General features: G+C 34.4%; 2 protein-coding genes across 3 annotated transcripts; one reads left to right on the top strand and one right to left on the bottom strand.

Moving 5' to 3' along the window:
• Nucleotides 1-380: 380 nt before the first annotated feature.
• LOC143632783 (protein trichome birefringence-like 36) lies at nucleotides 381-2,223 on the bottom strand. The gene is made up of 5 exons (XM_077101208.1): nucleotides 1,863-2,223; nucleotides 1,320-1,491; nucleotides 1,009-1,190; nucleotides 786-944; nucleotides 381-707 (listed from the first exon to the last, which is right to left on the bottom strand). The coding sequence occupies exons 1-5, from the start codon at nucleotides 2,192-2,194 to the stop codon at nucleotides 404-406; spliced, it is 1,149 nt and encodes a 382-aa protein (XP_076957323.1). The 5' UTR covers nucleotides 2,195-2,223; the 3' UTR covers nucleotides 381-403.
• Nucleotides 2,224-5,931: 3,708 nt separating this feature from the next.
• LOC143632860 (uncharacterized) lies at nucleotides 5,932-12,652 on the top strand. 2 transcript variants are annotated; one of them, XM_077101280.1, is made up of 13 exons: nucleotides 5,932-6,276; nucleotides 7,113-7,229; nucleotides 7,529-7,593; nucleotides 8,270-8,369; nucleotides 8,524-8,595; nucleotides 9,501-9,560; nucleotides 9,652-9,781; nucleotides 9,850-10,028; nucleotides 10,700-10,884; nucleotides 10,964-11,091; nucleotides 11,171-11,397; nucleotides 11,492-11,735; nucleotides 11,827-12,652. In XM_077101280.1, exons 1-13 carry the CDS (start codon nucleotides 6,007-6,009, stop codon nucleotides 12,453-12,455), a joined length of 2,406 nt encoding a protein of 801 aa, XP_076957395.1. In that variant the 5' UTR covers nucleotides 5,932-6,006; the 3' UTR covers nucleotides 12,456-12,652. The 2 variants fall into 2 exon arrangements, with proteins under 2 accessions (XP_076957395.1, XP_076957396.1); XM_077101281.1 differs by having other exon boundaries at nucleotides 6,205-6,276; nucleotides 7,117-7,229; nucleotides 11,827-12,649.
• The last annotated feature ends 628 nt before the right edge of the window (nucleotides 12,653-13,280 follow it).

Here is a 13,280-nt window from a genome sequence, read left to right as displayed (position 1 = left end):
GGATGCTCGCCATAGATCGATATTCCAAAATTTTACATTTACACGATTTGTATTTGGGGTGCTGAGGAGAAGATATATATGATGAATGGAAGGATGGAAACCCTATGTTTGCATTGTTAACCGTATTATATGTAAAATAAATAGTATTAGTAATTAGTGAGCGATCTATATATATATTCTGGGCAAATCTCAAAAATCAGAAACTGGGCCAAACTACTTGTTAGAAACTTAGAATAATTTGCAAATTATTTTTTGTGGAGATAGATTTTATCATTTATGGGACTATGGGAGACTGATTTCAGGGGTGTTTTGAGTGTTTGGATGTTACAACCCAAATATACCACACGTGATTTAATTTTATTAGCCTAAATTAACATACATTATCATAATATAATTTAGAACTTCAAAGCATAGCATTTAACATCTCATTCCAGATATCTGGAACCCCAGGCAGGCACCAGTGGCTACAATCAGCCGAACCATGGTCCGCCCCATGCTGTTTCACAACCCCATCACCGCCAGCTTGCGTGTAAATCGATGGGTGACCATCTCTTCGTAGAGCCGACATAGTGGTTATATCTTGTAAATAGACAGGGAATATCATTCTTTTGAGCACTCCTTTAAGCACCATCATCTCTTTTGGCACATGAGGGTGACTAGCATACCCTAATGGTTCACTTTGCTTGTAACATTTCCATCCATTGTCCCTGCACAACTTTTACGTGTTAGGTACAACATTCTATGCACAATGTACAACTTCCATTTAGTATTTATACACAAGGTACCTGTTGTGCCGAGGTGACATGCTGCGAAATATGACACGGGACTGACGTGGGTCAAGGTTCAAATCAACCCATTTAGCCCATGTTCGAAGTCCTCTTTGGTATGCCACCATTCGGTTCATGTCTCGGGCTACATGCTTCCCCTCCATCAACAAGTCCCACCTAAAAACATTCCTGCGGTTATAAGATGTAAATTGTAATGTACAGGTTATTACTTACAACTTACGAGGTCCATTTGTCAGAGTGCGTCCACCAGTGTGCCGAATCAAAAACCAACACGTCAGCAGCCCGCCAATACTTGGCATTCTCTTCTATCAAATCCAAATGCAAAATCCTCTTGTTTCCGGGCCCTTTCTTCAGTTCAACAAGCAGCGGGGCCCAACAAAATTCAATTGATGTCTCAAAATCCTGTAAAACAACACAATGAGCTTGTACTTGTATAATAATACCAATCCAAATATGCATTGATGACTCTATGGTACAACTCATTAATGCATGTATTTTGTGGTTAATAGTTTTAAATACAATTGGTCTCACCAGTGCATGAAAGGCCATCGTTGGGCCTACATAAGTGACCGTTTTGCGGTTAGTTGGCACTACAGATTCGACCAAGCAAACAAGTGACTCCCATTGGTTTCTCATTATGGAGTCACCTACTAACATTATTCTTTTCCTTCTCATTCTTCCAAGAAACTCCAAAGCATCAAACCTGAAAGTGTTTGATTTTGATCCATCAAATCTTAAGATTCAACTTTTGTTGAACAGATTAGAAACCAAAAATGTATAAACCAATAGCTTTTAGGGCACACACTAATAATCAAATTTGAAATAAGCTACACAATTTGTTGCAACAAATTATTACAGCTAGGAGATGTCATTTTTTGGCCTCCACATAGGCTAAAAAGAAGTAAAATTTTATAATAATTTAAAAATAAAATATGTAAAGGATTAAAAGTATGTACTTTCAACCCAAGCTCACCTGACTCTATCTGACACGTTGACACGTGACATGAAACATTGTAATTTGTTACTGAACCTAACTATTATAATGTAAGGTTAAATAAAAGAGAAAATGCACACCTAGGAATGTTACAGCCATGCGGCTTCCATCTCCATTTCTCATACTCAGAATCGGGCCTCCCGTTCTTTTGGCAAGTAACCCGGGTACTAAGATACGGGCAAGTGGTTGCATCATAAAGAGGATATGTTTGATCATACACCCATTTACCCGACCCAAAGTCACATTTTCTTAATGAATCGTGACGGCCCTGGACCATGTTGATCTCCTCATCCCTGTCACCATCGAGCCATGACAACTCCTCAATCTCGAGGTTTGATGCTTCAAACGGTTTAACGAGACTAAGAAGTAATGAGAAGGCAATGGAACACAATATGAAGGTGGAGGGAGCCATTGGTTATTACAAAGGTTACAAGAAGACATACATTGGTGGTATATAATATAGAGGCAGGGCCAAAGTAAAAATGAGCATGTAGGGACACTATAAAAAGTTTTCGATGACATTGTGTTAAATTTAGGCATGAAATGCGATGAAATTGAGTCATCAAGAGCCTACCAATATAAGTAGGTTGTGGCTCAATGGTTGAGCACTCACTTTATAAGTGAGAGGTAAGGGGTTCAAACTTCACTATCACCCACTTATATGGGAGATATGAGAGATGACCCTGGTTTGCCAGGGTTCGAGTCCTAATCTCACCCGGTTTTACCGCCTTCTCGCTGTCGTGCAGTTTGGCGGGCGTGGGGGTCGGGTTTTATCCGGTGAACCCCTCATTAGGTGGACCGCTAGGGGCTCCGTCCGGATTAGTGGCCGGCTCGGGCTACCTTTAGCCAATGGAGGGCCGCGTACGGAGTACCCGGCGTTACTTAGTTGGCCGTTAAAAAAATAAAGAGCCTATCAAGTACCAACAATCATGAGTGCTCACAGTGGCATACAATAATTTTATACAATCAAGAATATATCTCATCATGAAATGACTAATAAATTATATCAAAATAAATATCTATATTAGAGTTTTATTTATAAACAATATATGTTTAAAAAGCTATCAAAAAATATAAAACCATTTTTTTATAAATTATGGATCATAACAATTATGAGGTAAGTTGCATTGCTAATTTGCAATACTGTGAGCATTTTAGCTATTTAGTATAAAACAGTGAAAAATAATATTTACTGAGGTGTTCCTTTTGAATTTGTGATAACCAAAATCATGACATGAAGAAAAGTAAAAGATTTAAGTTGGACCCATGATGGACCATGGAAATGATACGGTTTAAACTTTAATGTGTTGAAGGGTGAAAGTTAATTATGAAAGGCATGACAAGTCCAAAGCACCAAGAAGCAAGGACGTCATCACTCTACCAACCATCTTTAATAATAATAAAAAAAACAGAAAATCACACATAAATATAAATAAAGGTACTAGTCTTAGCTTGTTGTTTTTGAATATTGTCATGAAAGATTAAAGTTTAATATGAAAAATAATTAAATTATGCATAGTTTCACTTATTAATTAAATTACGCATAGTTTCACAGTTTCACTTATTAGCCATGTGTAATAAGTGAAACTATGCCTAATTTAATCATTGTAACATTTTTTCTTATAAGATGTTCGAGAAGTAAACCTGGAACATATGAAAGTGAAAAGATAGTATACATTTAACGACATAGACAACACCCATTCTTCCCTTGGCCTTATTTAATCATGATGCTAACTACATTCACTGTGTGAAAAAGATATTGGTGATACTTTTGACGTTTTACTTTAATAATGGGTTGGTTGAGTTATAATTAACTTATAAACTTAAAAAACGTAAAAACTTACATGCAAAGACAAAAAATGAGCTAGAAATTTTAATCAGTAAAACGGGGGATGTGCAATGTACACCTACACCGTACCACTTATAATTTTAGAATACTATTCACTAGACTGTATAATACTTGTTAATACAATATTAGCTTCGAACGGTTTGACCCCAAACCTTATCGGGACCCAGACTCGATGTTTAGTATACCAGTTTTAAGTTTTAACAGTAATATTTTCGCCATAAGATGTCATATTACTAAAGTAAAAGGAATAAACCAGTGTAGAACTATATTCTATCGTGCATGCATGATATTACAAACCGACTTGTTATAATTATTACGAAGTATTTTTTTTATATATTGTACACAATAACGGCAAATGCAAGTTGATCCTAACTTCTGCACACTTTTAGATATCTTAAATCTTAATTCGTTTGATTATGAAAGTTGGTGAATGGTGAAGCATATAATTGTCTTTGACACAAGTTATATATCAAATGCCGGAACCATAAGTGGTACTCAACTAGTATAAGCAGGCACCACTCAACCAATTTTGGAACCTAATTGAAGTTTTAAAACTTTAATTCATAATAATTATTATTATTTTAAGTTCTGAACATTTTATTTTTAGTTTAATAGGACACTGAAGAAACACTTGTTTAACCCTCGGCCTAGATAGCTAGCCCTTATGTTAAAGTTAGTATTTCCCACATATGAATCAGAATCCTTTTACCGTTGGTGTTAGGATGGTATTTATAGTCGAATGGGAGGAGATAAGAAGTGGGTCAGCTGTGTTGTTAGATGATCCACCAATCAATGAGCTTGCACGTGCTCAAGGAAAGTTGGCGGATAAAGCAACTGACCGATGGCTACATTCGTACTATGTAGTACTATTGATGATGTGTTATCATCTTTTTGTTGGCTGGAGGTATCTTTCATCAAAATACTCTTTTTTGTGCCATGCCAATGATGATCCTTAGAGTCATATCTCGTCAATCCTTCTAGAATGTTAGAAGTGACTCATGGGCTCATGGCGTAAGTTGAGACTTCCGCCAACGTCATGTTCTCTCATTGTTGTTGGAATTATTAAGCGGTGATGCTCCATGGAAGGCTTAGACCTTCCGACGGAGGCTTCTATTTTTTTGTAGACCCTACCTCTTCCGACACAATTCTAAATTTTGTCTAAATTTGGCTTCATTAATTTTGTTTTTTTTGTAGGCTTTTTTGTTTAATTTAAAGTCTATGTTGTTAAGGTGTGAAGCATAATTTTAGTTTGGGCCTAAAGAGCCAAGTCTATTTGTCCTTTTAGCTTTGTGGTTATTTACTTGTTTTACCTTTGGTAATGATGCCCAAAAGTAGCACTTGGGTCAAAGACCAAAAAATCGATTGTAAACCGAGATAAAATTTGGTTAAAACCGAACTACTAACCAAGAAACACCAGCGAAGAACTAGAATTATTTTATTAGGTAATTTATTTTTTTGATGTTATTCTCACTTTTTTTCTCATACATTTTATTTTAAACATTTTTGTAACTATAATGTTTAATCTATGCTATATTATAATAATACATACGACTATGCCGTTGTACTCTCACATAATTTAAGAGTTTAAGTAGTTACAACTTTTAAAACATATTTTACAATCCTTTTAAACTAATAAGTTTTTAATTGCCATAACCTTTTCATATTTTAACATTTTTAAAATATATATAAATAAAAACTATCAGTTTATTTAGTTTGAGTATGATACTGATATAGTTTTTCAATTAAAAAAACAATTTGTTACTTGATTACTAGTGTCTATATTTTTCGTCACACCACACGGAGATCTCTCGTGATCAGTGTTGCAATAATCCCAACTACGCATCGATTAATCGCTAGCCACCATTTCACTGATTAATTTTGGGCTAGTCAGCTAGTTAATCGGTCAACGGTCAAAGCTGGTTGACAACATCCGACAAGATTCCGACAAAAACCAACGGTTTCTGGCTAGATTCCGATCAAAATCAGTGGGAGCCGACGAGTTTTCAGCCAATTTTTGGGCAAAATATGTTTGTGTATGTATAAAACTGAAAATGAAAATTACATAAAAATGTATGCGTATATATAAAATTGAAAAATATACGTTAAAGTCTGATACGATTAATCCAATTAATCTCGATAATCGCTAATCCCCAGCCCACCGTCCGACTACCGACTATCGATTTTTAGTCTATGACAGTAAATAGAAAAACATTTAATAAATGAGGGTAATATATGTAATACATGGTTTATTGAAGTGTTACAAAAGTAAAATATATATATTGTCAATACAATTTACGTAAACCCTACCTTACCTCCATCTTCTTCTTCCCTAAACCTCACAGAGACTCTAATACTTGCAGAGGTCAAGCTCAACCATGGCGGCATTTGACTACGCACAGAACCTGTATGACGTGGCTCTAAAACCTAGACTCCTCCGTTCACTAATCAACGAACACATTCCCGAAGAGAAGCAGCAATTGGGCGATTCATCGAAGCTTCTATACGCTGCCTCTGCAATCAGAACTCATCAACTGTTGTCTGAACAAGCTGTGCAATCTGCTGATAATAAAAAAATTATTGAAAAATGGAAGTCAGCTGTTGACCTTTGGGTTGACCGTGTGCTAATGCTGGTGTCTAGTAATATGGTGAGTTTCAATTCAGTTTGAATTAGAAGTAATGCTTTTAGGTCTCTGTTTTAGGTCATAGGCCTAATTGTTTATGTTTGCCTTGTTCGTGTTCGTTTGTTAAGTTTTATCGGACAAGGTTGTGGTTCTAGAATGGCTAACTGAGCGAAGTTTCTTGTTTGTGTTCGTTCATCAAGGAAATGAACCTGTTTGTGAACGGTTCACGACCACAAACGAACAAACACAAGTGAATGCAGAACAATGTTTTTGTGTAATTAGGATAACGGAAAATGGTTAGCGTCAACGGTTAGGTCCAGCTACAAGTTTGTGTTGGTGTTCTTTTCACATTTGTATTCGTATATTAATTTTACTTGTAAGTTAATTACAGAATACTCATATATATTTTTGTTTTATAGTTAACAGCTTTGATTAAGTCTTTGTGATAAGATTAGAAAAGCCATTAAAAAGTATTCACTGAAGAAACATAATCAAGCAAACATTAACGAAAGTAAACGAAAACAATTGAACGAACATGGATTTTGTTTATGTACGTTCATTTAGTTAATCGGACGACTTCCTTGCTCATTTGTTAAACAAATGAACATATATGAACTTCCTGCTGAGCAGTTTATCGAACGTTCGGTTTGTCTACAGTCCTCTGCTCAAATAAAATGTCTTACTTGAGTTTAGGTTTACGTGAATCATGGTTTAAATTTAGAGACTTTTAGCATCTATAATGTAAGTTATAGAATATATTGGTTAAGGGAAGATAATAGTATGATTGTTATGATTGTTTTCGTGTAGTTTGTAGTCTAGTTCAGAACTGTAAATCTAAATTTTCTTTATGTGTGGTGTAGCCAGATAAATGCTGGGCTGGAATATGTTTGTTAGGGGTGACTTGTGAAGGATGCAGTTCTGAACGGTTTCTTGCATCTTACTCTGTTTGGTTTCAAAAGTTGCTTACACATCTTCAGGTATTTAGACTTCTTCTGCTTTTTTAGTTTGATTAATATTCGTGTTTATGGTGCACCATGCATGTAATGTCAAAGGATAGGAGATTACTCGACTTCCCCAGCTATTTTGGAATTTCAAATATTATCAGTTTTGTGCAATGGTTCTTAAATAAAATTATTTGTTGGGGCTTTGAAAATGTTGTTAAAAACAACAAAAACTGTTTTTTGCTCAAATTTCAAGATTGTGCTTTTTTAAAGATTGTTAAAAGCTGATGCTTTTTTTTTATCTAACACAAATTTCGATCTTGCATATAAATCAGGCTCCTGCAGGGTCTAACCTTGTGAAAGTTGCATGTTGTGGGTCAATCTCAGATCTTCTTACAAGGTATGCCTTTAATGTGTTCTAACCAAATTACAAACATAATACTGTTCAGAAATGAAGCTTTGCATTAGTTTGTGGTTATTAAGATATAGACTAGGAAGTGGTTGCCAAGACAGTGAAAAATAATGTAAACATACATGATACTTTTATTAACCTCTAAATTTATCTTGTTTGACTGGTTGTTGCCACTGTTTTTGAGGATTATTTATATTCTTTGAAAACACTATATGTTTTATAACTTTTATGCTTGAAGCATGTCGTAACCTTTCCATTTTAAGTTTACGTGTTTTGCCCATTAACAACCATTATAAGATATTAGTAAGATTCATTTTGGTTCACAAATTTCTTCAAATTTTATGGGTATCTTAAGCATTTGAATATTATTTAAGGACTCTATACGTGAAATTAAATGTTTCATTATTTTGCGGGATAAGTGGAGTGTAACAAAACTCACAATTACTTAAAAAAACACGAATGTCGTCACATGTGGAAACATAACAGTTATGATATCTTAAATACACCGTCACTCTTTATTTTGCGGGGCTGTTACTTCTTATTTTGCGGGGCTGTTACTTCGTATTATTCGGGACTGGTATTAATATTAACTATATAAAGAGTATTTGCGTATTTCTAATATACACAATACATTGTAACCTTTACTTGTTTTCACCTGAACTAGGTTGAGTGGGTTTCCAAATATGAAGAGAGATGGATCTTCACATGCTGCAAAGCTTCTTCAAACAGTTTTAAAGCTGATACAAGAGGATAGCTCTGATGCTGTATGTATTGGTATTATCATTGTTTATCTTTATTTTTATTCTGATGCTAACTAAAAGCCCTCATCAGGAAAAAAATATTACTTTGCAAATGCCCGTATTATGAAACATGTTTTTTTTGCTTCTGGTAAACAACTGTTTTGTTTCTTCTCTGCAGGACGGAGCTGTTAATTTGTTATGCACGATTTTGACTTCATTTCCATCATCCCTCCAGAAGAATTATGATTCTGTAAGTTACCTGGCTCTTTTTTTCAAAGTGACCAATGATCTTGGTTGTTTTAGCATATGAACACTCAAATGGAACAAAAATTTTGGAAATATTAATTTATTTAGTCTTAGCATAATAGCAATTAAATATATGATCCGTTTTTAGCTTATCACTTTATGCAACTTGCAGTATGACCATAAAATAATATCAGCAATTAATGACACTCATCATTTGTTGTTATGGTCTAATAGGAAAGTTATGAAGATGATAACATAAAATCATAGTTATCAAAGGCGCTAGGCGTATAGGCTTCGTCTGGGACCTAGGCGCAAAGAAAAGTGAGGGCCTAAGAAAAAAATGTGCACTTAAATAAAAAAATATATATATAATATGTATTAGAAAAATAAAATTATTCTTTATTTAAAATAAACAAAAGCTATTATGAAGCATTTAATATCATCTAATTAAGACCAAAAGCTCAAATACCAAAATGTTCAAAACATGAAAACCAAAAGTTCTAAAAGTAATAAATAGTAAAGTTTTGAAAGAAAAAGTAATAAATGGTAAAGGTTCAAATGATCAGTGTTCTTGATCCGTCATCAATACCAATAGAAGTGTGTAAACTTCAAGAAGCGAGAGCCTAGGAACTAGAAGCGCGTATATTGGGTCTCACCTGGAAAATGGGCTTAGGCTCAAGAAGCGAGGGCTTTTAATAACTATGAATAAATTACCTAAATATTACGCTATTTTTCCCCTGAAAATTGTAAAATATACATGATAACAAGTTTTTTTTAATATACTTGTTTGTTATTAGAGTAACTAGACATTATGTCTTACTTGTTATCTTCAATATTCAGCAATTATGGTTTTAACTGTATATCTCCAATATACAGTTGTTTTTTGATGTCTGAAACTTTGTTTGGCAGGCTGAAGCTGCTATTGTTACAAAGCTTATGTCTGGGAAATGCAATGCTCAAATGGTGAAGGTTAGACCGTTTTTTATGCTTTGACATTTGCTTGTGGATTTTACAATGTTTAATATTCACATGTACTCACATGTACTCTTGTTGTGATCAGAAACTTGCTGTTTGCTTATCTTTACTTCCCAAATCAAAAGGGGACACAGACAGCTGGTATTTGATGATTCAGAAGGTGTTAATAGCTATTAATGTTCTTCTGAATGATGCATTCCAAGGTTTAGAAGAAGGTAAGTTCATAAGACTTATTTTGTTTATGTTTGACAAGTACTTACTTTTTTATATTTACTAACTGCAGAAACTAAAACCATGAGGGCACTACTCCCTCTAGGAAATGACCCACCTGCCCCTCTCGGAGGCTTGGCGATGTTTGACATTTCTAATAAGTCAACAAGGGTAGAGCGGGTATCTATGGCCAGTATATCTTCTCTGATGCTTTGCTGTTCTACAATGCTTACAACTTCTTATCCTGCTCTGGTACCACATTTTTATGGTTAACTGACCTTCACAATTTTATGGTTAACTGATCAAAACAGTTTATATTTGCGTGGGCTGTTACGGGTCGTATCCGGTAAATTTGAAACACATTATGTCAAAATTATTAAGTGGTCATCGATGGCTAGTGTGCCAAATATAATTACCAAACATGCTTTAAAAACTGATACGGTTTTTCTGATAAAATGATTAGTAGGTTGTATGCTACAAAATTGCATTTTAGGTGACTTTTGACTCATTTAACACACGTGACTTTTCATTAGTCTGTAATTTTTGTGTCACACGTTTTGACTCATTAAGTTAACCAACTTACAGAAATTAACTGTATGTTTTTTTTCCAGATAGTCACATCTTTAAGGGCTATGTTTAGCATTTCCCAAATTATATTCTTTTGAAAGTGGTCTTAATTTTTTTTTAATAAAGTGATTTGTGAGGTTTGGATAGCAGTTTGTGTGACTTTCTATCCGTTCTGCCAATTTGAGTATTTAATCTCTTTTCAAGCTGCATTATTTCCCCATCTTTACCTGTTAGGGTTAAAATATGACGTGAATTAACCAATCCATAAGTAAATATGCTGAAATTGCTACATCTAACTTTCAGATTTAATTAATCTAAAGGCATAAACGTTATTTAATTTTTTTTTCTTATTGCAGGCTAAAGTTCCTATTCAGTTATTATTAATGCTTGTTCAAAGAGTGCTGATGGTGGATGGTTCCTTGACACAAACCTTGTACCCAACTATAACTGCAATGCAACAGGAATATGTATGCTTAGAACTCCCCGTTCAGCATTCTCATAGTTTGGATATCCTATGTGGCATTGTCAAGGAAGCACGCAGGTGACCTATAAATTACATTCTTTAATTATAAACGCATCTCTCTTGCCAACGTGTTTTAACATGGTTCTTCTCTTTGCAGTCAACTGTTACCACATGCTGCACACATTATACGAATTGTAACAGAGTATCTTGGGAAATGTGAATCACCCCAACTTAGGATAAAACTCTATGCTCTTATAAAGTTAATGCTGCTGTCCATAGGTGTTGGTAAGCTTTTAACTTTTATTCGATTTAAAAATTTTAACAAGTTCATTCTTTTTAAAATTGTGGTTGTGTAATTGAGCAGGGCTGTCACTATACCTAGCCGAAGATGTTGTAAACAACGCTTCCATTGATCTGGATTCAGTAGGTGATCGTGGTAGTAATTCAGAATCTACGCAAAAGAAAAGAAAACATGAAATGACAAATATGCTCCTTGGAAATCAGGCTGAAACAATTTATTCTCCCAAACACCCTGTTCCAGTTGCCGTCAAGGTTTCTGCACTTGAAGCACTAGAAACACTTCTAACCGTGGTATGCATGCATATGCTGTTTGACTAAATTTGGTCAACTCTAAGCTTGCTTTGTTTTATGCTTCTGTAAACTGCAATTTTCTTGTTAATGGCAGGGCGGTGCATCGGGATCTAACAGCTGGCGACCAAGTATAGACTCACTTGTTATAACTGTAGCTACAGATGCTTGTAAAGGCGGATTAATAAAACCAGCAAATGATATTTATAATTCACCCAACAGTAGCTCCACTTGGGCTGATTTTCAGCTTGCTTCTTTACGTGCTCTTTTGGCGTCTCTTCTTTCTCCTGGACGTATTCGCCCTCCGTATCTGGCCCACGGTCTTGAGCTTTACCGTAAAGGTATTGACCTTATTTTTAGCAAATTTTGCTATTAATGAATGTTAACCTGTAACATCAGTTCTACAATTTATTTTTATTAAAACATATGCAGGTAGGCAGGAAACAGGAACAAAAGTTGCAGAATTTTGTGCACACGCGATAATGGCTTTGGAAGTTTTAATACACCCGAGAGCCATTCCATTGATAGATCTTGGATCTTCAATAACCGACTACCCCGTTAATGGAGTAACAAACAGGTTTATGGAGAACTTTACATACTCTGGTGCTGAAAAACACAACTTATATCCAGGCGGCGGGTCCAGAAAAGAGCCTGAAAACCCAGAATCAGAAAATGATGATCTGTATGAAAAATGGGTAAAAGATAATGATGGAAGCGAACTACCTGTAACCGAGCCAGAAAATAATGAAATAACACCACAAATAGCAGAAAAGTCTGTTTCCACTGAAGTGGTAAATGATAATAAAGGAAAGGGGATTTTGGTGGAAACACAGTCAGTTGAAGAAGTTAGCAAGCAGTCTGAAAGTCAAAGTCAAACAGTTGACTTTCGTGCGTCGGACAACATGGAGATGAGTAATTCAGAGCCGACAGGTAAAGCATTGGTATCAGGTCCTGTGGGAGGTATGGAGTTGAAGTTCAATTTAGGTGATAATGGTGATGATTTTTCGGACGAGCTTCCTGATATTGTTGACGTGGAACCGGATTCTGATGAGGATTATTAGTATTAGGGATTGGAAATTTTGATAGCATCCATGGAGGTAACATTTTATATGTATTTTCTTGCAAGTGCAAAATGTTTGAAATATGAAATTAAAAATTTAGTGACAAATTTTAGAGTATTCTGGTAATGGGGTTAACTTGTTAAAATGAAGTTTTACAGAAAAGAAAAATGTATGTATGGATTTCTTTATATTTATTTACTTGATTTGAGTTTATTTTGCGCTCGTATTAATATAAAAATGTAATGTAAATAATTTAAAATTTGGTTATAACTTATAAGTAGGAAAATAATTAATGTAGTCAACGCTTTAAAAAAATATTTTTTAAATATAATGATATAAAAGCAAATAATAACATTTGAATATTTGTTATTAAAAAAAATTCTATATTCTATAAAGGTAATATTATAGTTTTACAATTTTAACAAGTCTAATGTTATTTTGTTTCACAAAATCCTTTTAGATGTTCGTTTGGACACTTGATGCCTATAAAAATCTATAATAGAATGGTAGCTATATGGGGTCCAAAAGAACATAAAACAGGCATATACACGTGTTCTCCCTGTTGATGTTATAAAACTCATGTTCCATGAAGGAAAACGTGGTCACGAAAAGTTTGTTTGTACATTAAAATCAGCATTTAATTTTAGGTGGGGACGGTTGATTAATATCAACTTTGAAGATATAAGTTTCACGGTTTTTGAGTATAAAATCAACCAAAAATATGAAATCTGAATCAGTGGTAATTAGATCATTTTTATACTATAAAAAGTGCATACAGTTTTGAGAATTAAAAAAAAAAAAGTTATATGTTCTTAATTTTATTTT

This window comes from Bidens hawaiensis, unplaced genomic scaffold (assembly GCF_021521415.1).
Source record: "Bidens hawaiensis isolate Kalapana, Puna unplaced genomic scaffold, B.hawaiensis_p1.1 tig00006534_1, whole genome shotgun sequence".
Taxonomy (NCBI): domain Eukaryota; kingdom Viridiplantae; phylum Streptophyta; class Magnoliopsida; order Asterales; family Asteraceae; genus Bidens; species Bidens hawaiensis.
The sequence above is the reverse complement of the archived record's forward strand: the minus strand, read 5'-3'. Positions and strand labels throughout refer to the sequence as shown.